The sequence below is a fragment of the Mesocricetus auratus genome, unplaced genomic scaffold (genome assembly GCF_017639785.1).
Source record: "Mesocricetus auratus isolate SY011 unplaced genomic scaffold, BCM_Maur_2.0 Super-Scaffold_100011, whole genome shotgun sequence".
Taxonomy (NCBI): domain Eukaryota; kingdom Metazoa; phylum Chordata; class Mammalia; order Rodentia; family Cricetidae; genus Mesocricetus; species Mesocricetus auratus.
In genome coordinates, this window is record NW_024429195.1 from 49,818,575 (window position 1) to 49,843,100 (window position 24,526).

Consider the following 24,526-nt stretch of genomic DNA (forward strand, 5'->3'; position numbering starts at 1 on the left):
CTTCCCGAGACAGGGTTTCTCTGTATTGTGTTGGAGCCTGTCCTGGAACTCGCTCGGTAGACCAGGCTGGGAGAGGCTAATTTGATATTTCTTTTGTTATCAAGCTCGGAGGCTTACGTTATGGCCGAGAAGGTTATTATTAGTCCTCAATAACGACAGCTTACATTTCAGGAATCAGGACTAGTTACCTTTTTGCATAGACCTAGGGAAACCTCAATTTACAAGGTGTAGTAAGGCGTGGGGAACAGAAGCCACCATCACATTTCTTGCAAGTATCGTCCTTGTGCTAAATGACCCTGGGAGGGATAAAGAGAATTATACAAGCTCGTGTACTTGCTGTATCCGGTTTAGCTGGTTCCAGAAAAGAAAAAGAAAAAAAAACCCAAACCCCAGAAAAAACAATAAATCTGTCTGCTTTCTCCTACCTGTGCAAACAGTTCTCTGCTTCCTTTTCCGCTTTTCCAGCTTCCTAGTGAAGTTATTTTTTTCTTCTCTCCAGCTGACTTTGGTACTTTGGATGGAGTTGGACCCTTTTATTTGATATAACTATGCAACTGTGCTAAGAGTTGTGTTTGTGCCCAAACTCTTGCTACAGGGCAGTAGTTCAGACTCCCAACAGAATCAGTTTTGAAAATTATGATTTGCATTTCCTTGTTTGAGAGGTCTGTTCCTGTCGAACGACCAGGAAACTCTGGGAACTGCTAATCTCCTTTTGGTTGAGGGAAACCAGGCAGCCCAACCAAGTTTGCAGGAGAGTTCCACAGCTTGCAAGTGGATGTCACATGCACCATGTGACCAGCTGCTCTACCAATCACTCAAATTCCCTGGTTGGGCTTGCTGTCACTATTTCTAGCTAGCTGTACAGCTTATTTACCCAAGTTAATGTGTGTTAAGTGTTCAGGGAATGTTAGAAGTAGTAATTTTCATTATTGCAAACCCATTTATCACATAAGGACAAAATTCCGTAGAGAGGAAGTTGGTCAGTTTTCCAGCTGATCATTTCCCCTGTGACTTAGTGAGAAACAGGGAGTTGACACGGAGGCTGATTTTGCCTGTGGTATGTTTATTACTATGGAAGACATTTCTTCCTGGGGCTGTGAACATGTTCCCATAAATAGTGCATAATACAGAGAAATAGGTGCCCTAAGGAACACCAAAAATAGGCTGGACCGTGGTGGGGCACTTGGAGTCAGAGACAGGAGGATCTCTGTGAGTTCAAGGCCAGCCTAATCTACAGAGAGAGTTCCAGGATTGGCTCCAAAGCTACACAGAGAAACTCTGCCTTGAAAATAAAACAAAACAAATATCAAAAATTAGATAGGGTTTTTGCGTTATCTCACATCGTTGTGAACATTAGTTTTAAGAATGCAGAATTGCTATCGCTATTAATTATTATTACGGTTTTTAGTTCTTTTAACTTTTTAAGATTTATTTCATGTGCGTGGGTGTTTTGCCTACATGTCTGTGCACTATGTGTGCGCAGTGCCTGCCAAGGTGGTATCAGATCCCCTGGGACGGGAGGTACAGGTGGTTACTAGCCAGGCTGCATGCTAGGATTGGAACCTGGTCCTTTGGAGGGGTCAGCCAGTGACTTAACTGCTGAGCCATCTCTCGAGCCCAAGAATGCAGAATTACTTGGTCCGTTTAGAGGAAATACATTTTCTGCCATGTATGGAAAACTGCCGAGGATCTAAGATGAAATTTATTGAGTGGGCTACTAGAAGACCAAACACTTAAACAAAACTAGCACAATCACATTCATCTACATTACAAAATGTGCTGACATTATTTGCTTTCAACTGACAATTGATAAAGTTGTTTTTAGCTGGTTTTCTATTTTTGTGGTCTTGGGGTTTGAGCAACCAGGACCTTGCACAAGTTAGGAAAGGCCTCTCTACCATTGAGGGCTCTCTTTTACCTTTTTATTTATTTTGTGTGTATATGTGTGTGCATATGTGTGTGTATGTGTGCACACAGAGGTCAGAGGGCAGTGTGCCACCATGACTGAATTTTTATATAGGTGCTGGGCGTGGTGAGTTTAACTGTCCCCCCAGCACTTAAGCTCTTGAGACTGGTTCTTACTTAGTTATACTGTCTGGCTTTGAACTTGTGATCCTCCTGTTTCAGTCTCTTGAGCTGGTGGTGTTTTAGGCCTGCACCATCAGGCTCAATAAGTGCTAAGTTTTAAGCATTGAGAGGTAAATGGGCACCTGGAGCTGGTTATGGTAAAAGTAGGAGTCTTATGTGTTGCATGTAGCATCAAGGATACCATTTATCGTGTAGAATTTGTCTTCGGAGTAAACCAGGGAATGAATGGGTGATTCACTAGATTGGAATGTCTTAGCCGAAGATGTACATGATATCCTGGGCGAAAAATAGAATTAGTGTTTGTTTGTTTGTTTTTGTTTCTTGAGACATGGTTTTCTGTGTAGCTTTGGAGGCTGTCCTGGAACTCACTCTGTAGACCAGGCTGGTCTCGAACTCACAGAGATCTGCCTGCCTCTGCCTCCCGAGTGCTGGGACTAAAGGCACGTTCCACCACTGCCCTGGGGAATTAGTGTATTTAAATTCGTTTCCTAGATATGCACCTTTTGGCTAGTAGCACACTGAGGGTTTATATCCCTCTCACGAGGTGTATTCTCTCTTTCTTGATAGACTATAGTGAGCTGAAGACAATCCTTCGAGAGCTAAAGTACAGGATTGGCATCCAGTCGGCGAGGTTACTCCGGCAGCTGAAGCAGAAAGATAGGCTTCTGCATAAAGTTCAGAAGAATTGTGACATCGTGACAGCCTGCTTGCAGGCTGTGTCGCAGAAGAGAAGTAAGTCTGGGGGTGCGGGATGTTGGTCCGTCCTTTGCCACTTTGGCTGGTAGCGAAACTGCAGCAGGCACTGCTGGTAATATTTTGAGAAGTTCAGGAACAGAACCAACAATACAGCTTCCTGTTGTTTTTTAAATTTAAAACAAATGCTCTATGTCTAATATTAAATCCTAGTTTTATTATTCACAATTTGAGGTCACGCTTCACTCTGACAATGGTTACCAACAAAGCATCGGATAGATGTAACTTAAAGTCGTGCTCTTGTTCCCTTAATCTCTGTGCTCTAGTGAGGATATTAAACAATTGGCCTAGCCAATGGGAGCCGCTCACAGCCTGCTCTGAAATCCAAGAAGGGCAAAGTGTTTGGGCAAATGAACCGGTTGAAACCGGTGTCTTGCATTGCCTGCTTTTAGCTAAGCGCTGCCTAGCTTCTTAACTGAGTTAAAAAAAATGCTCAGTAACTGATCCATCTTCATTGTTAGGTGTTAAAACTTTTGAATTAATTTTGCAATTCTCCACACAGGCGCACTGTGTTTTATTCTGCTAATCTGTCCCTGTTTCTGTTTTGCCTTCTTTGTTGACACGCAGCGTGACTGAGTGGGGCCCAGGTATGGCAAACACAGGCACAAGGGTTGTTTCCATAAAACTGCGGGGGCAGTTTCTTGGGTGCATGTCAGAGTGACTTTTTCTTTTTACTTTCCTCTGCATGTTTTTATATGGAAACAGGTCCAAGTTGTTTTTATTGCCTTGTTTTAATTTCAAAATTAAGATGTGTCTGTTTTCATGAAAGGAATTCCAGGACTTAATTAGTTTTCAATAATCGAACGAGGAGTGTAAAAATCCCATTTGATGGTGTGTTTTCTGCCTCTCTTCAATATATTGATGCTTGCTATCCTCAGATTATTTACGGTCTTGACTGAGAGGTTTCTTCTAACGCATATAAAGCAGAGTGCTGTCTGTAGACCACAGGGCTATCGCGAGGGTCCATGCCAAGAGGAATGCAGTTGAGTAGAGGGATTTTCCTCTAATGGGGCTCTTATCTGAAGAGCTAGAGGAGGGTGATGAAGGGTGTGTGTGCATGGATCTGCATGCATGCATGTCTACATAGAGTTGGCATGCATTATATGTTGTAACTTTTCATGGATTCTGACTCATTCACATGCATTATGTAAAAATGATTTCCCCAGTCTAATATGAGAGTCAGGTTTTGATCTTTTTCGTTCAACTTTGTGTCTGTCTACTTAATTATTAGCTTCTCTGCAAGAAGTTAAAAGCACAAGCTGGCAAAAGCATGGCGCTCTGACATGTTGGGAAGACAGGGAAGGTGGGGCAGACGAGAGGGGGCGGGGCTTGCTGGACTCTATTTGTGCTTCCTGGAGACTGACAGGATGGTAGACTTAAGATGTGTTTAACTGATTGAAGGATTGACATTTTGTGTCTGTTAGACAAATGTGCCCTCTGGAATCCAACTCATCTTGTGAGTCTGTGGCTGCATTCTCCCTCTGTGTTTTAAAAATATGTCTCTTCAAGTCTAGCCAGAACTTTTCTAGAGAATGCGGGCTGTCCAGAGCCTTCCCCAGCAAGCTCAGTTCATTTCTGCTAATACGGACGCTTTAGAGTTACAGGCTTTATACGCATTGCCTACTTCCGGTACCTCACACTCTTTCTGCACAGTCAACCAACAGCAAACACACTTGAGTTCTTAAGAACTGGGATTCCACTGCCGTTCAGAACAACTGTTCTCACTTTAGTAGTGGCTGGCAATGGCATATTCAGGTACAACGTGCTGACTTGTTTTATTAAATGCAAAAGTTTGGACTGGGGAGATGGCTTAGTGGGTAAGAGTGCTTGTATGAGGAGTTGGTGATCTGGATCCACCCCCAGAACCCAGGTGAAAACATGTAGCTGCTTATTCTTTACAGTTTCTTACAAACGTCTTATGGCAGTGTCTCAGCTACTGTCCTACTGCTGTGAAGAGACACCTTGACCACCACATAAAAGAAAGCATCTCACTGGGGGCTTTGCTTACAGTTTCAGGGGCTTGGTCCATGGCCATCATGGTGGGGCACATTGGAGGCTGGCAGGCACGACACGGCGCTGCCGCAGTAGCTGAGAGCTTACTTTTGGTCCACAAGCAGGAGAAAGAGAGAGACAGAGAGAGAGGAGAGAAACAGAGACAGACAGAGAGAGACACACAGAGATGGTCAGAGAGAGAGAAACAAAGAGAGAGAGAGACAGAGAGACAGGGCCTGGCCATGCCTTTTATTCCTTCTTAACCATTCCACCCACTGGGAACCAAACATCCAAATATACGAGACCATGAGGGCCATTCTCATTCACACCACCACAGGCAGTGTCTCTTCACTTTAGAACTGAGGTGGGCATAAGAAAAGCATGGTCTGCCAAGTGTGCTGGCTTAGCTCTCGGGAGGCTGAAGCAGGAGGATCAAGATTATGGGATAAGCCTGGGTTACACCGCCAGATGCTATCTCAAAAAAAAAAATCAAACAGGAAAGAGGGTCAGGATCAGTGTTTGTCATATAGAAGAATGTGTTTTTGGTCTGTATCACCTAAGAATATCTACTTATTTTTTATTTTTCGAGACAGGGTTTTCTGTGGTTTTTGGAGGCTGTCCTGGAACTCGCTCTTGTAGACCAGGCTGGTCTTGAGCTCACAGAGATCCACTGCCTCTGCCTCCCAAGTGCTGGGATTAAAGGTGTGCACCACCACCGCCTGGCAAGAATATCTATTTTTAATAACCATTTTAATACTAATTAAAAATAGCAGCACAGCTGTGATCATTTATTGAGTGTATGTGTGCCTTATGCTCAGCTATTGCCTTTCTCTCTCATGGCAACTCCTTTGGGCATGTGGTGTTAGAACACTGAGATTCAGTGAGTTTAACTATCTGCCAAAAGTTGTGTTACTGAGTGATTAGGAAAGAACTGGAAGATAGCAGTCTCAAAACTCTGTGTTTTCCACTGTAAAGCACGAGCTCTCTGTCCGCCCCCCCCCCAGTTCTGCGATCTTGTTGCACCATTGCTGAGTTCTGTAATGATCAGAAAACTAAACAATTCCTGGTTTATGGCATGCGCTGCTTTAGTACTGTCTGCACAGGAAGGAAACAGTTACCTTGGCTAAACGATTGGATCACACAAACGTAGTTTGGCGTGCAGGAAACCCCACTTAAAGGCTTTAAGACAATGAGAGGAATCGAAGGAATGTTGGGTCAGGAGGACCAAGAGTTTGAGGTCAGGCTGCATGTGTAGTAAGACCCTGCCTCATAAAAATATTTCAAAACCTTCTCAAAATTCCAAACAAGCAAATAAGACCTGCAAAACCAGTGGTGCAGGAGCACTGCTTGTCTGGCAGAGGAGATATTTTCCCCACATTTATCTAAGGATGGTTGTTGAGATATTTACCTGTTGTGCTTAATCTCCTTTTCCTGAAAGCAGAAGCCATGTTCTTAGCGTCACATGACTTTATAATCTTGTACCTGGTAAATGTTAGGCTGGTTGAGCTGGTGGAAGGCTTATTATCAAGTATTAAGTCACAGATGTAACTTTAAAGTTGTGGTAAGAAGAAACATGAGCAGAATATGAATGTATGTGGCCGTATCAAAGCCAACATATACAGGCTTCTCAGCCAGCTGGCAGCTTTGTTTTAGTAACCAATCTACTCTGGTATCCTGAGTCTTATTGTTTCTTAGAAATGTCTGCAGGGTACAGGTGCCCTGTCAATGAGGTGAGTGTCCTTTGTGTATATGTGTACATGGGTGCAGATATGTAGGTATGCATGTGTGCATATATGTAGGTGTGCATGTGTGCAGGTATGTAGGTATGCATGTGTGCAGGTGTACATGTGTGCAGGTGTACATGTGTGCAGGCATGCATGTGTGTGTACAGGTGTGCATGTGTGCAGGCATGCATGTGTGCAGGTGTGAATGCATACAAGTGTGTGTGTTGTGCACACATGCGTGCCTGTGTGTGAAGGTCAGAGGCCGACCTTTGGGAGTTGATTCTCTCCCTCTACGGTGTGGGACTAGGGGACTGAACTGGGGTGTGTAGACTTGGAGGTAAGAGCCTTTATCCTTGGAGCCACCTCACTGGCTCTAGACACTGTTTTTCATTCTATCATTTTGTTTTGTCACAGCGTTGTAATAGTGACCAGTTTTCTTTCACAGCTTACAGAAACACAGCTAGAATGGATTTAAATGTCTAGGCAGATTGGCAGACATAATTAAAAATTCAGGGACATGCAACAGATACAGCTAACCCGATCCAGGTGCCTGGACAGAGTCTTTGCCAATGACGGTCACCCAGGTGCCAGGACAGAGTCTTTGCCAATGACGGTCACTGCTTACCATCTTGTCCTCCAGCCAGCCACCCCGTGTGAGTGAACGGATTTATTCTCCCAGAGCTTCAGAGACTCCACAGTCACTTCCCTTGGTCCCTTGTGCCTCCTGCTCACCAGGAATCAAGAAGCAGATTCTTCGCGTATGAGAAAGTGAGAAATGCTGTAGCAGGAGAAAGACGGATCGGGTGGATTTGATGGACCGTGGTACTGGAAAGACGGATCGGGTGGATTTGACGGACCGTGGTACTGGAAAGACGGATCGGGTGGATTTGATGGACCGTGGTACTGACAGCCTGTTAATTCTGTTGTGCAGTGGCTGCATGTGTTTAGTTTTTCTGGTTACTGATGTAACTCAGTGGCGGCGTGAGTGTTTAGTTTTGCCGATTACTGATGTCATTCGGTACCTTTGCTTGATATTGTTGGCTGTCCTGGTGCCATTTTGTGTGAGGTGCCCATTTCCCTTCATGAACAGTCTGACATTTTGATGGAGTTCTTTGTCACATACATGTCTTACAGATGTCCCCCCCATTTACTTATTTGTTTTTTGTCTTTTCACACTTACGAATGTCACCAAGTGAACAACATTGCTAAGTCCTACTTATCAGATTTCACAGTCATGTGACCTGTGCTTTCCCAGAGTCCCATGATCACTAGGGTCTCTCAGGTGGTTTAATGCTCCCTGGTTGTTTTCTTTTTTTTTGTATTATTATTATTTTTATTTTAAATAGCTTGTTTTACATGTCAATCCCAGTTCCCTCTCCCTCCCCTCCTCCGGCACCCTCCCTCCAACCCCCCCAACCTCCTACCCTATCCCCATTTCCTTCCACATAGGGATATCTAGAGTCTGTCATTTCACTCAGGGTAGGGTCCAGGCACTCCCCTAAGAGTCCAGGCTGACAGAGCATCCCTCTTTGTTCTATGGGCTCACGATGACTGTTTGTATTCCAGGGATAGACACTGATCCACTGCTCAGGGCCCCATAGGTTGCCCAGGCCTTCTCACTGACACTCACATTCGGGGGGTCTGGATCAGTCCCATGCTGGCCTCCCAGCTGTCAGTCTGGGGTCTAAGAGCTCTCCCCTGTTCAGATCAGCTGTCTCTGCTCCTTTTGCCAGACCATTCTTTGCAAATTTGCTCATTGCTCCTCTCTCTCTGTCACCGGTTTCCTTGGGTTCAGTTCAGTGTTTAACTGTGGGTGTTTGCCTCTGCTTCCATCAGTCACTGGATGAAGGTTCCAGGATGGTTATAGACATCAAGATCATTATCAGGAATGGGCATTCGAGGTGGTCTCTCTACTATTGCTTAGCTTGCCAATTGGTGTTATCCCTTTAGATCACTAGAGGTCACTCTGGTGCCTGATCTGTCTTCTAACCTATGATTCCCTCTTCCCCCTATTCTACCCCCTCCAACCTTCCTGTTCCCCCATGACCTACTCTCTCTTCCTCTTCTCCCCCTCTCTTCTTCCCAGCTCCCACTCCTGGTTGTTTTCTTAAAGTTCTCATTTTTGGGGTGTGTGTGGCAGGGACTTGGTCTAATGTAATTCAAGGTGGCTTTGAACTCAAACTCATTATGTAGCTAAAAATGACCTGGAACTTCTTTTAATCTGTTAACATTTTGAGTAATTTTATAATTTGCACAATATATTTTGATCATATTCACCCCTAGTGCCCTCTCCTGCCCCCTTCCTCCTATCCAGTACCATTCTTATCACAACTAACCATCCTTTTCACCTCATGGTGAAAACAATTCTGCGCGACTCACTGAATTTAATTAGGGTTGCTTGTGTGAGTGTGGATGAGGCATTATTTACTGCAGCATGGGCAATTTACCAGTTGTAAAGGAAGCTTTTTCTTTGAGAGAAGCCTTCCCGCCAGCCTGGTTCTAGAGCTGCATCAGTCCCAAATAAACACACAGGAGGCTATATTAATTATGAAGCTGTTGGCCTTGCTTGTTTCTTACTGGCTAGCTCTGACTTAAGTAATTACCCCATAATTGTTAATCTAAGTATGTCTCTTACCGGAGAAGTTTCCGGGCTTCCTACCCCATGGTGTTACATCTCGACTCTCTGTGTTTCTCTTTCCCAGAATCCTCCTGGACTCCTAGTCCCACCTATCTAGATTCCTATTGGCCCAACAGTGCTTTATTGACATAAGACTTCCCCAACAACCAGTGGTTGGACCACTGAAGAAAACAATTCCTCCTCCCCCACCATCATATGCTAATAGCTCCTTAGGGAGGGGTGGGGCCATGTGATCTCTCTTCCTCCCCCGAGATGTTGAAGGGCCCAATGGTGCATAGGTGACTACAGCTGCTGAGTCCATGAATGCCAGAGTTACACCATGTCCAGAAGACGGCTTTTCCAACCCTCCTTTCCATCTTCCAGCCCTTACCTTCCTCTGTCTCTTCTTTCACAGTGTTCCCCGAGCCTTGAGGATGAGTAACAGTCACTCAGCAGTCATTTATTCTCCTCACCTTGACTAGTTATGAGTATCTGCTGTAACTGCTCTCCACGGTGAAATGAGGCTTCTCTGACTATGACTGACAGTGGGTATACATAAATATTTGGAAGACAATTTGAGGGTACAAGACATCAGTTTAGCAAAACAACAATAGTAGCTTGTCCCCTGGGGTCTGTGACCTCCCCACCATGGGCTTTTGACCAGGCTTACAGTACCAGGCATTGATTTCTGCCTGTGGAGTGGGCTTCAAATACAAACAGAAAACAGTGGGTTATTCCTGTAACAGTGATGCCGTTATTGCACCACATTTTACCTGGCAGTTTGATTGTATACCAGGCAGCATCCATAACTAGTTAAGACAATTGGTGCCTCCCGCCCACTGCCCCAGGAGCTTGTATAGCACCTTCTGGCAGTGTGAAAGCTAGCCAGCAGGGAGGAAGGTTCCAGATCACTTCCAATTTGATTTCTCCATATGATCTTGAACTTTTTATCCTCCTGTCTCTATCTCCCAAGTGCTGGGATCACATGTAGGTACCATCATGTACCATTCTATGCAGAGCAAACCTAGGGTTTCATGAATGTCAGGTCAACACTACCAACCGAGGATGAGGGAGAAGGGGAAGGGAACAAGGGAAAGGGACAGAGTATTTGTCCAGGAGTGACAAAGGACTGCCTCTGGATAGAGAGGAGACAGACACTGCCCATAGGTAAATGGTAGTTTATAAAGGTACAAGGGGAAACCCTGTGTTAGGATGAAGTGTTTAATTTTACTTGGACATGTTAATTAGATGAGCTAAAGGGGGCTTTTGATTGCTGGACTTCAATACTTTGATAGTTGGTTCTAAGAACTCAGGGCAGCAACACACTTACCTCATCAAGGCTGCCGATGCCTTTCCCATGCAATGCTGGTCATCAAGTCAAGCGAGGGAAGAGAGTCATGCTTCCATGCTCTCTCTGGGCTGGCTGTATTCCAGGAGCCACACATTCATCTATCTTGAAGCTTTCTGGACTGTTTTATTCTTTTTTAATTTTCTGGGGATTTCATTGCATGCAGAGTATTAAGCATGGGAAGTTGTATAGAAACGTGATTGGAGAAAGAGGTGTGGTCTAGTGCTAATATTCTGGGTGAGCGGGGCACCGGGCAGGATGCCTTCGGATATGAGGAGCACATGTGGGCTCTATTATCGATGCGAACAATTAGGGACTTGCTTTATGCTCTGACACAGACATGTGGCGCCAAATCAGTGCATCTTTTTAGTTTTGGCCCTGAGGAGAAAAAGGAGCCTGGTAAAGGGTGGGGGAGGAGGCGTTGAGAATGAGATTGAGGTGGCTTCCAGTGCTTCAACATCATAACAGGCTTTCCTACCCCTCGACGGCTCTGACACTGCACCAGAAACCAAGGACACGTTAACCATGTCGTTCTAGTCATTTAGTAAATAATAAGGACTATGGATGCTATGAGCCAAGATCTGTGGGGAAAAGGGAAAATAGTATCTGAGTATCAGAGCTCTTGCCTCCAGCCTGTGTGGTGAGCCTGCCCAGCAATGGAACTCGGTGTGGGAGCAGACACTGCCCAGCCTGAGGAGGGGGGCCTGAGGCAGGGGACCAGCTCCTCAGGGGGCTGGTATCATCCCCCCTCCTCGACTCTCGTTCTCCACTCTGAGCTTCCTGGATGCCAGTCCTAGAGTCGCGGGGACCATGATGTGACCTAGGTCGCCTTCCAGTTTGAGATGTGACCTTCTGGGACCGTGGTGTCCATGTCTACTTGCTTGTATGCTTTTACAGCCCCCGAACCCGCCACGGCTGTCTGCTCCTTTTCCATATTCCTTGTAGGTTATGATTTTAAACACTCCCTTTACTATATTTTTAGTGTGATTTTTTTCTCTTCTTCTGGGAACTAGAATTAGATGCACTCTTTCCCCATCTGCCATTGTAACCCAGATGTACTCTGTGTGTGTGTGTGTGTGTGTGTGTGTGTGTTTGGAAGTTCATTTGGTTGATGTATAAAAAGAAGCTAACATTTGGAATTTGAATGTACATTTTTATCACCACCTTGTTAATACTGAGCAGTTTGTAGTATGTTTCCAACATCTAATTAGCTTTGTTGTCATCCCTGAAGTAATGTAGCTTATGACTGGGTGAAAGCAATTGACTTTTTTTTAATGAAGCAGAACTAGAGTTTACTGCAAGATATTTTAATATAGATTTTTTTTAAGCATGAAGATCAGGAGAAAAAGGTACTTGGGAAAAACATATGGCGCACATACTTGTTTTTTTGATTTGTTTGAGATAGGGTCTCAGTATGTAGTTCTGTCTGTCCTGGATTTTGCCTCATAGACCAGGCTGTAGGAAATCACAGAAGTCTGTTTGCCTTTGCCCCCTGAGTGCTGGGATTAAAGGTGTGCACCAATGTGTCTAGCCACATATGTATGTATGTGTGTAAATGTATATTTTAATAGCAATTTCCCTTCACCAAGAAAAAAATAAAACATTTGAGCATCTTATAGCTAAGAATTATGTTCCCACTTTCCATAATTTATTCCAAGGTAACTGAAAACTCACATGATGTTTGGACTTGCAATAAGACCTCTTGGACTTCTGATTTCTGAGAGATTCCTGTGGCTCTGAGACAATTGATATATCTTTTTGTGACCTCATTTAAAAAGGACCAGAGTTTTAGGAGGAATGTTTCTAGGTCTTGGCTGTGATAATTTGGAGGTAGAGGAGAATTCAGTGAGATTTCTCTTTACCCACAAGCGTCGGTTGGACACAGTGAGGCCAGCTCCTATACAATCAGGACTCCTCGGTTGATGCCATCATTACCAAATACTTCCAGCAGGGGGAGCTCTCTTAGGCTGTTATAAGAAAGGCGTCAGAGTTTGTTTTGTTTGCTGCCTCACCCAGGAGGGTAAGACAGACTATAAAACTAAAACAGATATGATCTAGAGCAGAGTATGTGGGAGGATTGAGGGAGTTCTTTTTAAAATCACCTTCTGCACCTATTGTTATTTTTGCATTTTGGTTATGCTAGAATGTGTCTAGAAGTGGGATATTTCAGTCCTTTTCACGTTAAAAGGAGCATTGCCGTTAAAATGTTTTTTTCTAGACTATATGTATCAAAATGTCACTCGTTCATGCAACAGACATTCACACGCATTTTGCCAGACATGAATATAGACACTGGGAACAGGGCAATGAGCTGCATGTCCAAGATCAATAGCCCCATGATTCAAGGTGCCTTTCACCCTGAGCACAGTAGATGGAACGTGAGTTTGAATACTCTTCCCAAAGGGATAGGTTGCTGTTTTGTAACACGATGAGCTGCTTGCTTCTTGTACTGGATACTGAGTCTACAGCAGAATATACACTAATGTCACATACACGGAATGCTGACTTGTGGGAGTTTTTTTGTTTTTGTTTTTGTTTTTGTTTTTTTTGGTTTTATGAGACAGGGTTTCTCTGTATTGTTTTGGAGGCTGTCGGTCCAGCCCGGCCTCAAACTCACAGAGATCCACCTGCCTCTGCCTCCTGAGTGCTGTGATTAAAGGCGTGCACTACCACCGCCCGGCTGACTTGTGGGGAGTTTTAATACAGATCTTCAAATTCCATCCTCTGCAAAGGAGACTGTTGCATTGCTCCAACACTTTGGTGTTTATTGAAGTCATTTGGGGGTTAGAAAAAAAGATACTGATGTGAAGGAACCTTTTATGCTTATGCATTCTGCCTAGTCCCTGTTTCAAGACAGGGGTTCTCTGTAAAATAGTCCTGGCTGTCCTGGAACTCACTCTGTAGACCAGGCTGGCCATAAACTCATAGAGATCCTCCTGTCTCTGCCTCTCGAGTGCTGGGATTAAAGGTGTGAGCCATTATGCCTGGTGGACGTTGCTTGTCAAAGAGAACACAGCACACCTCATTACAACCAGAGTGCTGCTGTCAGTTCAGAGTGTTTTGCTGATGAGCTGGACTGGGAATTAATTAGGCTTTTTCTGTCTTCCTGGTTCATTCCCTGGTTGGTTGGGATCCACTACCCTTTCTTCTGGAATCCTCCCCCCATCCCCGTCTGCTATGCTTACTGAGATAGAGTACCAATAATATTTCATGTCTGTTCCTTTATACATGTGCGTTCTCCCTTATTACACATAGACCTCCTAGGGGAGGGGCTGTATCAGTCACATTCCCGCTTAGCATTTGCTACACTAAGCGTGTACCAATAGTGGGACTCTTTGAATATGTTATACAGACACAGTTGGGATGATTGGAGTTACTGTGTATGTGCATGTATGCATGCAATGTGAATCAGGTGACTTGGTCATGAAAATAACACACATCAGAGTAGGCCCAGGGTTTAGGAATGGCACCGTGTCTGGTGTTGTCACTTTTATAAGTGGGGAAGGGGAGGGGGATGGGTGGAAAAGGATTCTGCTGAGATGCAAACTTCTTAGTTTATACACGTACTTGAGTTCTGTGGATTTCAATACCCTAGAATTTTCAAGCTCGTGAGAACCATTTAGAATTAATCTTGTTCATTTTAAGGATATATTTTTATTTTTAATTGTGTGTAGGTCTGTGTGGGACATACTGTTTGCAGAACATCTTTCGTACAACATGGTATCTTTATGCTGAATGTGCGCCTGACCCTGTCTCTCTCTCCAGTGGGAGGAGGTAGTTTTTTTTTAAACCCACGTTCTATAGGCAGCCTTTTCTTTCCTGCTCATCAGTTCCCAAATAACTGACATGGAGACTTACTATCATTTATAAACGCTAGGCTGATATCTCAGGCTTATTACTAACTAGCTCTTACACTTTAAAGTAACCCATTTCCATGAATGTGCCATGTGGCTTGTGACTTTACCTCTTCTCTGTATCTCCTGGCGGCTTCTCTGACTCCACCCTTCTTTATCCTGGCATCCTTAGTTTGGTTGTCCCTCCTATACTTCCTGCCTGGATACCGGCCAGTCAGCTTTTCATTAAACCAATCGCAGCGACAAATCTTTACAGTGTACAAGAGGATTGTTCCGCAGCAGAGTTCTTTGCATTTTTGCTACTGACATTTTACTTTCAATGAATGATTTGCCACTGAAGAATAATGTCATATTTTTTTCTGGTAATGGTATGAGCAAGTAGCTATTCATAATGGACTATATATAGAAATCCATTTTGATGTTGTGTGTTGCATAAGGAGACTTTCCCATGTATTCCATCCTAGCTTACTGAAATTTCTTGTTTGTATTTGGGTGTGTGTATGTCATTTCCTAGGAATCATTCAGCTTATTTTTAATTAATTAATTTTGAGACTCTCAGTTTTTTGAGACAGGGTTTTCTCTGTGTAGCATTGGCAGTTCTGGAACTCTGTCCTATCTATCTATCTATCTATCTATCTATCTATCTATCTATCTATCTATCTATATCAGGTTGGCCTCGAACTCACAGAGATCCACCTGTCTCTGCTTCCCAAGTGCTGGGATTAAAGGTGTGCGCCACCACTGTCCATCGAGACAAGGTCTGATGAACTCACTGAATTGGATAGGCTATCTGACTAGCAAATGGCTCTCCAGTGCTGGGATTCCATGTATATACCACCATGCTTGGCTTTGTTCTGGGGACCCAGGACTGGGACTGCTTGTATACACCATCATGGTTGGCTTGGTTCCGTGAACCTAGTGCTGGGACTGATGTATATACCACCATGCTTGGCTTTATTCTGGGGACCCAGCTCAGGTCTCACGATTATGCTGCAAGTACTTTACCAAATGAGCTCTCTCCCTAGGCTCCCCCACCCCATCCCCGTTCCTCTTCCAATATTGCCTTCTCTACACACTCACGGGAAAGGGCTCATTCAGGACATAGCAGTAATGTGTGATGTTTGACTGTGATCATCGAATGGGTGGCAGTTGATGTAGATGGGTAATGTGGGTTTATTGTGTACCTCTGGGTCTTTTAGTTCAAGGGGATAGGAAAAGTCATGTCACATTTTGCTGACACTACTTGCAATGTCCAGTAGAGGGCAAGCCGGTTCCTTTCCTTGGCGGGGGACTTGGGAGTCTGTTCCCTGTTCACTTTGTATCTATCTGGTTCCACCAATTTTCCGACTTACTGGATAATTAAAGACAAGCAGGAGAGTGGTGCAGAATTATTCCCCCCACCATACAACTTCGCAAGTTGAAGGAAGTTCCTCTCAGTCCACGTTTATGGCAATCTCGGAATTTTGTCTTGAGAGTCTCCCATAACAGGCCTAAAGGACTCTACCTTAAGCCTCTGTAGATGGGAAAAGTTTGGGGTCTTTGAGTATTTACGTGATGATTGTCAGCAGATCACCAGAGAGCCTTCTCTTGTCCAGTGCCCGCACTAGGACCCACAGCACTGCAACTCTCCTACAGACACGCAGAGACCTTTATGTAGCTAAGAGTCTAAACATACACACGCAAAGGTTTGCTGCTTCCATTCTTGGGATGTGTGACACTCATCACTCCGTTTAAGGAAGAAGCTAAATTATGAACAACATTGGGCTGTGGGATTGCAAAATAAGGAGTCTTATACTGTGTGTGTGTGTGTGTGTGTATGTGTGTGTGTGTGTTTTACTATGTTGCCTAAGGCTGGCCTTGAGCTTAAGATTCCACCCCCCCAACCCTGTAGCCTGACGGCCGTGATTATGATTGTGAGCGTGGGGGCCTATGCTATTTTATGAGACTGTTGCTCATTCTGGCCGAGAACTCTTGGGCTCAGCCGAGCCTCCTGCTTCATTTAGCCTGTGGAGAAGCTGGGTCTGCAGGTGTGTTCCATTGTGCCTGGCTCTCTCTCGGGAGCCTGTGTTTGTTTGTTGGTTTTGAGTCACCCACTTGCCTTATTTATCTGTTTATAAAGCAGCGTTTACCTAGGAACTAGTGACTAGTGCCTCCTCTCCAAGGTGTCTCATTCCAAAAATACTTAAAAATCTCTGGGTGGGTTAATCCTGCATCAGAAAACAGAGTTCCTGGGGGAAATGTCCATCTCTGCCTGTTATGCTCCTGACCACAATATGTATATGCATAGATGTATATATATATACATATATATATTAAAGCATAGTGATACAGACCTGTAATCTCAGCACTTGAGAGCATGGAGCAGGAGGATTAAGCACAAGTTCAAGGCCAGCCTGAGCTACATAGCTAGACCCTGTCTTAGAAAATATTGCTGCAATTTATTTCTGTAGAAGGGAAATGACTGGATGAGCAGAAGCTGTCTGTGTTGTGCTAGTAACCAACTGTACACCTGTGAAGGGCAGTGAAATGGAAATGCCTCTGTGTGGGCGTTCACTTTATTCCGTTTGGTGTCATGTCCATTGCCACACGCCCCCTGCTGGTGGTTGGGGTCAGGGTTTGCTAAATTCCTTAAATTTAGTTAACAATCCTTGTGCTTCAATTTTAATCTGTATCAGTCAGGAGACTGTCTCTAGAGTGTGCATTAGTGTCACATATAGAGTAGTTTTAGAGGAATCAAGTGACCCAAGTTTCCCCGTGCTCAGCATGAAGTCCTTCCTTCTTTTCCATACCCAGCAGTCTCCCTTCTGCTCCCATGACCTCAAGGCCTTGGTGAATGAGCACTGTCCTCATGAACTAGAGTCTACCCACAGCAACATCAATCCGACCCCACGCTTCCAGGCTGTGCTAGCGTGTGCTTGTGGGATTTGTTTTAGTATTTTGAGTTGGGCCATCCTACTTTACTCATGATTTTCTGTTCCTACATTCCTCGCTTTGCTTCACACCTGCCCCTCCTCTTCATCCTCCAGTGTGCCCAGCATGAAGCTGGGAAGACACTTTATTGACGGTTTCACGGTAATGAAGGGACACTGTAACATGGAAGAGAATAAGAAATGGTTATTGAGCTGAGTCTTAGTATTGTTCTCAAATGTTCTTTGATGTAGAGTTCTCTAATAACCTCCTTTAGGTCTTCACAATCTATGTTGTAACTCAGCCATCCTTATTTTTAGGAATTCAGTCAGGGCTTGGGCTATGGCTCAGTGGTGGAATGATTTTTTTTAGCACACTCAAGTTCCTGGGTTGAATCCTGAGTGCTGCAGAGAAGCAGATAGAAAGCTCCCATATCCCCCAAAGAAATCGAACCCAACAACATAGCAAGTCAAATGCTTCCTGTCCTAGGAGGCAAGCCTACATCATGGTCCAACATAAGTTTTCTCCCTTGGAAGAGTCAACTTTGGACTTGGCTGCCTATAACATCTGTCTGTGTAGCTGCAGTTCACCTGGATGAGTTCAAACAGGGTAGTGAAGGCATTCTTTTTTTTTCTGAGACAGGGTTTCTCTGTATTGTTTTGGAGGCTGTCCTGGAACTCACTCTGTAGACCAGGCTGGCCTCGAACTCACAGAGATCCGCCTGCCTCTGCCTCCCGAGTGCTGGGATTAAAGGCGTGTGCCACCAACGCCCGGCTTCTTTTCTAATCTCATTTCTGCTAACATACTCTGATAAACAGCAATTTAGGGGAAAAGGGCTATTTTGGCTTGCAATTCCAGGTTACACTCCATCATAGCAGGGAGGTCAAGACAGCAGGACATGAAAATGGTCGCACCACACCCATAGTCAGGAATAGAGAGTCAGTTGCTTGCTTGTGCTCAGCGCTACCTCTCCACTCTTACACAGAGCCTCTGCCTAGGGAATGGTGCCACTCACAGTGGACGGGGCAATGCACATCAGTTAACTGAATTAAGACAGCTCCCCCACAGGTCAACCCAACGTGGGTAGTCAGTCCCTCATTGAGACTCACCTGGATTGTGTCAACTTGACAATGAAAGCTAACCGCCACACTTTCCAAACATTTCTCTTTAACTAAAGTTCATTTTCAGTCGAACAGTACATCAGATACTGTACATACAGTGTGTGTTGACTCTATCAAACCTTTGACATGATGAGTGGTTCATAGGTTTTTTTTTTTCCCTGGTGTGTGCAATATGATGCAAGAATTTTTAAGCGCTTAAAAAGCCCAGGGCATTTCGGGTTTAATCATTTCAGAAGTTATGTTAATTCTGTGCACACAGTGATTACAACAGCTGCTTCTCACTGAAGATGGAACACAACGTTAGCACAAAAATGATTTCATATTGATTAAACTCAGGGTCTGCATCTTGGACATCTCCTGTCTGCGGAGAGGGTTCTTTGTTTGTTCCTGCCTCAGTTAAATTAACCATCGTCCTGTTTCCTTTTCCACATGGGAGGAGTTAATTTTAGAAACAAATCATTTTGTAAGTTTCTTGGGAAACTTGAAGGTTGACCAGATTTCTCTTGGGTAACTCACAGGGTTGCTCATTGCAGAGAGGAAGGTTCTGGATGTCACCAAAGCCATGTCTCATGTCCTCACTGACCCCTGTGGGCCCTGTCATGGTGCCACATGTGCAAAACCAGCTCTGTTGCCCTCACCCATGAGCTTACTCACTCCCTCTGCTATTCTGGGGTTTTGGGCTAACTGGCACAGCTATATTGACCTTGTTGAAGTTGCTTCATGGTTAATTGTGTTAATACTAATTAGTAAATAATATGACGGTTGTAACTGTATTAGTTAGTAAATAATAGAATATGCAGAAATGATGGATATCAGATTCAGTTGAGAACACAAGTAGGGCTGAGAGCAAGTCTATTTTAGAACTCCCAGAATGCTTTAATCTTGTTTAAGTAAAGTTATTTGGTTATATTTTATTAACATAGTTGTTAGAGTGTGGCTTTAGAGGTAAACTGGATTCATATCCCAACTAACTAGTCATGTGACTTGGGGGATGTTATTTAATCTCTTTGTTCATACTCTGCGATATGCCTTTTCCTGAGGAGAGGTGAATGATGTCTGTTCATCCCAGATGGGGTACCTAAGTTTAGCTTATGCGGTTACCAGGCATAGATGAGGGATTATTTACAGAACACAAAGAAATTGCATGGCTAGAGAGCCCATCCCAGCATGAGTGATGGCCTCCAAAAGCTGCATCCCTGAAATTCCCTGGACAGTGTATGGGCTGTTATACCACCGAGGAGCCTTCTTCCATCAATTGCTTACTAGTTATGCCCATGGTGAGGGGAGGGGTCTTAGGAGCTCCCCATCATTCTTCCCCTAGAGTGAAAAAGTGAAGTCAAGAAAAAAACCCAATAATTTGCAGTATTCCCACAACCAAGAATCAACTACTTATATCTGTTGACTATGTTACCTTTTAGTCATTTTCTCCTGTTCCTAGTGAAAGATCTTACTGATATATGCACTTTTTTAAAAATTGGGATGCTGAGTTAAATAATTAAAGCACAAAGTCTGGTATGTAATCCATAGTCAGCAGTTGACCTCTGACTGTTAATATTTTTATTCCCTTCCCATCCTTGCTGCTGTATATATGCATCTCTATCAGGAATATATTCCTGGGCAAGTTTAGAAACTTAGAAAACTGCTTTTTTGAGATTTTATTTATTTTCATTTTCTGTGTCTGGGTGTTTTGCCAGCATGTAGGTCTGTGCACCCCATGATGTAGTGCCATAGAGGCCAGGAGAGGGCATTGGATCATGTTGGACCTGGAGTTACAGATAGTTGTAAGCCACAATGTGGGTGCTAGGGATTGAACCTGGGTCTTCTGAAAGAACAGCCCATGCTAAACAATCTCTCTAGACCCAAAGCCTGCCCCACCATTTTTTGAACAAGCTGTTTTTCTTTTTAGGATATATTTGCAATCTCCGACTTGAGAAACTGTTGTCAGTACATGTAGGTATGTGGAATACATGAAAGAAAGAAGGGAAGAAAGTAAGGAAGAAAGAAAGGAAGGAAGGAAGAAAAAAAGCTTATTTGTACTACAAAGAATGAAAAAAAAACCCAAACCAGCAAACTTCCTAGTGAACGTTAGACTGTGTTTGACAAACTCAAAAAAGAAATCAAGATGAATGATGTGACCAGTTTGTCAGTAGAAATGAATGCTTATTTTTTTTATTACTTTCCTGACATTATAGATAAGAGTCCTAGGTCAGATTGGGCGGTAATGGAATAAAAAAGTACAGTAGATCAAGCAACCTGGTGGAGTAATCTGTGACAGTGTTACTATATAAGGTAAACACACCAATGTGGTGCACACCTTTAATCCCAGCACTTGTGAGGCAGAGGCAGGTGGATCTCTGTGAGTTCGAGGCCAGCCTGGTTTACAGAGTGAGTTCCAGGACAACCAGGGTTACACACAGAAACCACGTCTCAAAAACAAAACAACACAACACAACAACAACCAAACAAAGAAAAACAAGTCTTCAAAAGTAACCCAAGTGCCTTTATGCGCTCCTATGATAGAACAAATGGTATCTCTACTGAGAGCTCACTGCGTGTCATGTATGCGGTAGATGTTTTGTCTGTAGTACTTGCTCCAAAGAACAACATCTAGTAGTTGGTACTTCATTTGTCTCACTTTTTGTGTAAGGAATCTGAGATGTTACCCAAATTACTGCTGCTGCTGAGTGATGGAGCCAGGCTTCTATCCCTGGCGATTGGTTTTTAGACTGTGAGTTTTATTTAGCTACTGTCCCATGCCTACTATCCCACACGACATGTACAGGGTGAGCAGCAGCATGTGATAGTTGAGTATCACACATTTTGGAAACTTGTCAGGAGACTAAGAATAGTGTGTGGATTTTTTTCATTGCAAAAATGTTAGTCAAAATAACTGTTCATAAACACATCTGCTTATTCTTCTTGTAATTGAATTAAAAAGTCAGTTTTTAGTGAGTGGGAAGGCAGGGTTCTCTTCTTGACACGACGAATTTCTGATTTTATTTATTTTTAACATTCATGTACTGGGTAGCAAATGTGTAGCCAGCCCCATGATAGCTGCAGGCACGGGTGGAGAGAGATGAAACAATGAATAAAATTAGTTTGTGCCTTCAAAGACGCTTATGATTTATTGAGGGGATCAAAGTCTTCCTATGAATAATGCAGGCACACAGATGAACAACACGTGAGGATGGGAAGCGTAGGGTGTGAAATACAGGTGTTAGGGGAGGAAGGACCCTACTCCTATATGCTTTGTGTTTTCTAGGTATAGTTAAAAAGACACCTATAAGATGGGCACAGAGACACAGGACTTTAACCAGCACTCAGGAGGCAGAGACAGGTAGATCTCTCTGAGTTTGAGGCCAGCCTGGTCTATAGAGCTAGTTTCAGGACAGTCAGGGCTACACAGTGAGAGGGGAAAAATCCATGAAGAGAATGACTATCAGTCTCTATGTTAGAAAGCTCTTTTGAATTTTCTCAAAATGTACAGGTTTATCACCCCTAATCCAGAAGTCCAAAATTACAAAATTTGAGCCCCAATATGATGATAAAACAAGTAGAAAAACTCTATACCATGAACTTTATGTACACACCTTTTGTTTTTTGAGGCAGGGTCTTACTAGGTAACTTAACCTAACTCAAACTCTCAATTCTCCTGTCTCAAACCGTCAAATTCCAGGATTATAGGCCTGGATCACCATACCTGGCCTCAAGATAGTTGAAAACACCACATACATCACCTTTCCAGGTCGTGTAGAAAGTGAAAATGAAATGCAGGTCCCATCCCTATGATTTCTCACTGCATATATTCAAATATGTCTGAACCAAAAAAAAAATCCCAAATTTGAAACGCTTGTGGTCACAACCATTTTGGATAAGGGACACCAAAACCATCATCAAGCATCTAGCGTCAGGAAGGCTTAAAATTATCAGAGGTAATCTTTTCTTTTTCAAAAGACATAATGTGCTTCCTCCTCAGGAGCTGGTGTATATGATTGGCGTTGGCATTATGCCAGACTGACATCCTGCCAAGTGACGCTCTGTTGCAAGCAGGGACTAAAGACGTGGTAATTAAAGGTGCTGCTGTTGCTATATTAAGTTCACAAGTAGAATATGCCACCCCGAATTGCTTCTAGCAGGGAGAGAGAAGACAGAAAGTGCACCTATCAAGCTGTCTGCTTCCTTAGGAGTTCCTCTCCATTGCCAATGCTTCTGTGGACCTTGGTGCTCAACAACACAAACGTGGCCATTTGCTAGGCTACACCTGTGGCTTATGCCACCCAAGGCCTGTTTTCTATCAGTGTGTGTGTGCCAGGGGTTGCCCTACACGGAGGTCTATGTTATCACCTTGGCACAATGTCCCTTGTACCGACCTTGACTCTGGACTTGCATGCTCTATCCACATTCTCCCCCAGGCCATGCATATGAAAATGCCGCTCATATTTCATTTTCAAAGTTAGTTTTTAGTGTTTGAGGTTTTTTTTTGTTTTGTTTTGGTTTTGAGATAGGGTTTATCTTTGTAGCCCTGACTGTCCTGCATTTTGCTATGTAGGCCAGGCTGACCTTAGACTCAGAGAGATTTGCCTGTTTTTGTCTCCTGAATGCTAAGATTAAAGGTTTGTTTGGGAATTTCATATACTGTGTTCTGATTAAACCCATCCCCTATTCCTGTTCTTCCAATTCTTGCCCTATATGCCCACCACTTTGTATTCTCTCTCTCTCTCTCTCTCTCTCTCTCTCTCTCTCTCTCTCTCTCTCTCTCTCTCTCTCTCTCTCTCTCTCTCACACACCTCCTCCTGAGCCTACACAAAGCAGTATGTTATGTGCATGGATGTAGGATCATCTACGGGAGTACAGACAGCCTGTTGGGAGAGCACGTCCCTGAAGAAAACTAACTTCTCTCCCTTGCAGCCACCAATCACCAGTAGATTCTCAGGCAGGGGCAGGACTTCATGAGCACCCCCGACACACACACAAACACATATCCCCATCAGTGCTGGGATGTTTGGCTGGCTTGATCCTATCCATGCAACTACAGCCACTGAGAGTTCCCATGTGCGACGGCCCTTCAGAAAATACTGCTGTGCTACAGATGTGTACTGTGTCTGTCTCTGACCATCTTTCTAACCATTCATCCTAGATGATCACAGTGTGTGTGTATGTGTATGAGAGAGAGAGAGAGAGAGACAGAGAGAGAGACAGAGAGACAGAGAGACAGAGAGACTGAGACTCGGATGTCCCATTTAGAGCTGAGCACCCTGCATGGTCTTGTGGAACAGGCTTTAAATCCAGTCATCCATGCTATTGCAGCAGCCAATGTATCTTGTCAGGCTAGTCATTCCATGGTTTGCAGAGGGTTCAAGTGTACTTCCAGTATAATACTAAGAAATGGGGACTCTGCACTATGAAACAAATTATAATAGTAGATACATTTTTAGTTTTGAACATCTGATCTATAAATAAAAGTGGTTTGTAATTCTTCTCCCAGAATTTTTGAGTGTGCTTACTTAGAATTCATGCTTGGGAGTGGTTGTCTTTTCCTCTTTAAGTCTTACTGAAGGCAGTGTCTCTGAGAAGCATAAACAGCACAGGGAGAGGTGGAAGAATGGGCTGAGTGATTTGTTTTTGGGACCTCAGAGCTCCTTTGTTCTGCGTGTGATGGTGCCTTTTCTCTGCATTTAACAGCATGCAAAGCCACACCCCATTGTCTTAAAGAATGCCCACGTTTAAAAAGAGAAACTGTTTTTATGACTAAGATGTGGAAAATCATATAAAAAGAAATAAAATGTTCCATGTATGTCATGTGATATATCATGAAATTGTGGTTTTCTGCTTTTTGTTTTCCTTTCCCCTCAATTCCTTCCTGCCATTCTGCCCCCGTGTCTCTTTGGTGGGAGAAAATGGCTCTGATGGTCATCACTGGGAGTTCATTCACCATATGCGGGCTCGGTCCTGGGTAATGAGCTGAAGGAACTGATAAGTTAGATCCCCAGTTATTGGGTTCCTCTGCCGATGAGCTAAGCCGAATAAGACCAAATTAATAAATCCAGATTTAGTAAACTGCAAAGCAAAGCATAGTGAAGCAACTCCAGGATGACTCCTGGGAAGGCAGCGGGTAGAGCATG

At 43.8% G+C, this 24,526-nt stretch overlaps 1 protein-coding gene across 2 annotated transcripts in view; it reads left to right on the forward strand.

Moving 5' to 3' along the window:
* Window positions 1-24,526, forward strand: part of Tbc1d30 (TBC1 domain family member 30) — a 72,897-nt gene that overhangs the window by 1,243 nt on the left and 47,128 nt on the right. For both annotated transcript variants that reach the window (XM_040754805.1, XM_040754806.1), the window contains exon 2: window positions 2,656-2,820. In XM_040754805.1, coding sequence (XP_040610739.1) covers window positions 2,656-2,820 — 165 coding nt within the window. The remainder of the gene's footprint in view (window positions 1-2,655; window positions 2,821-24,526) is intronic.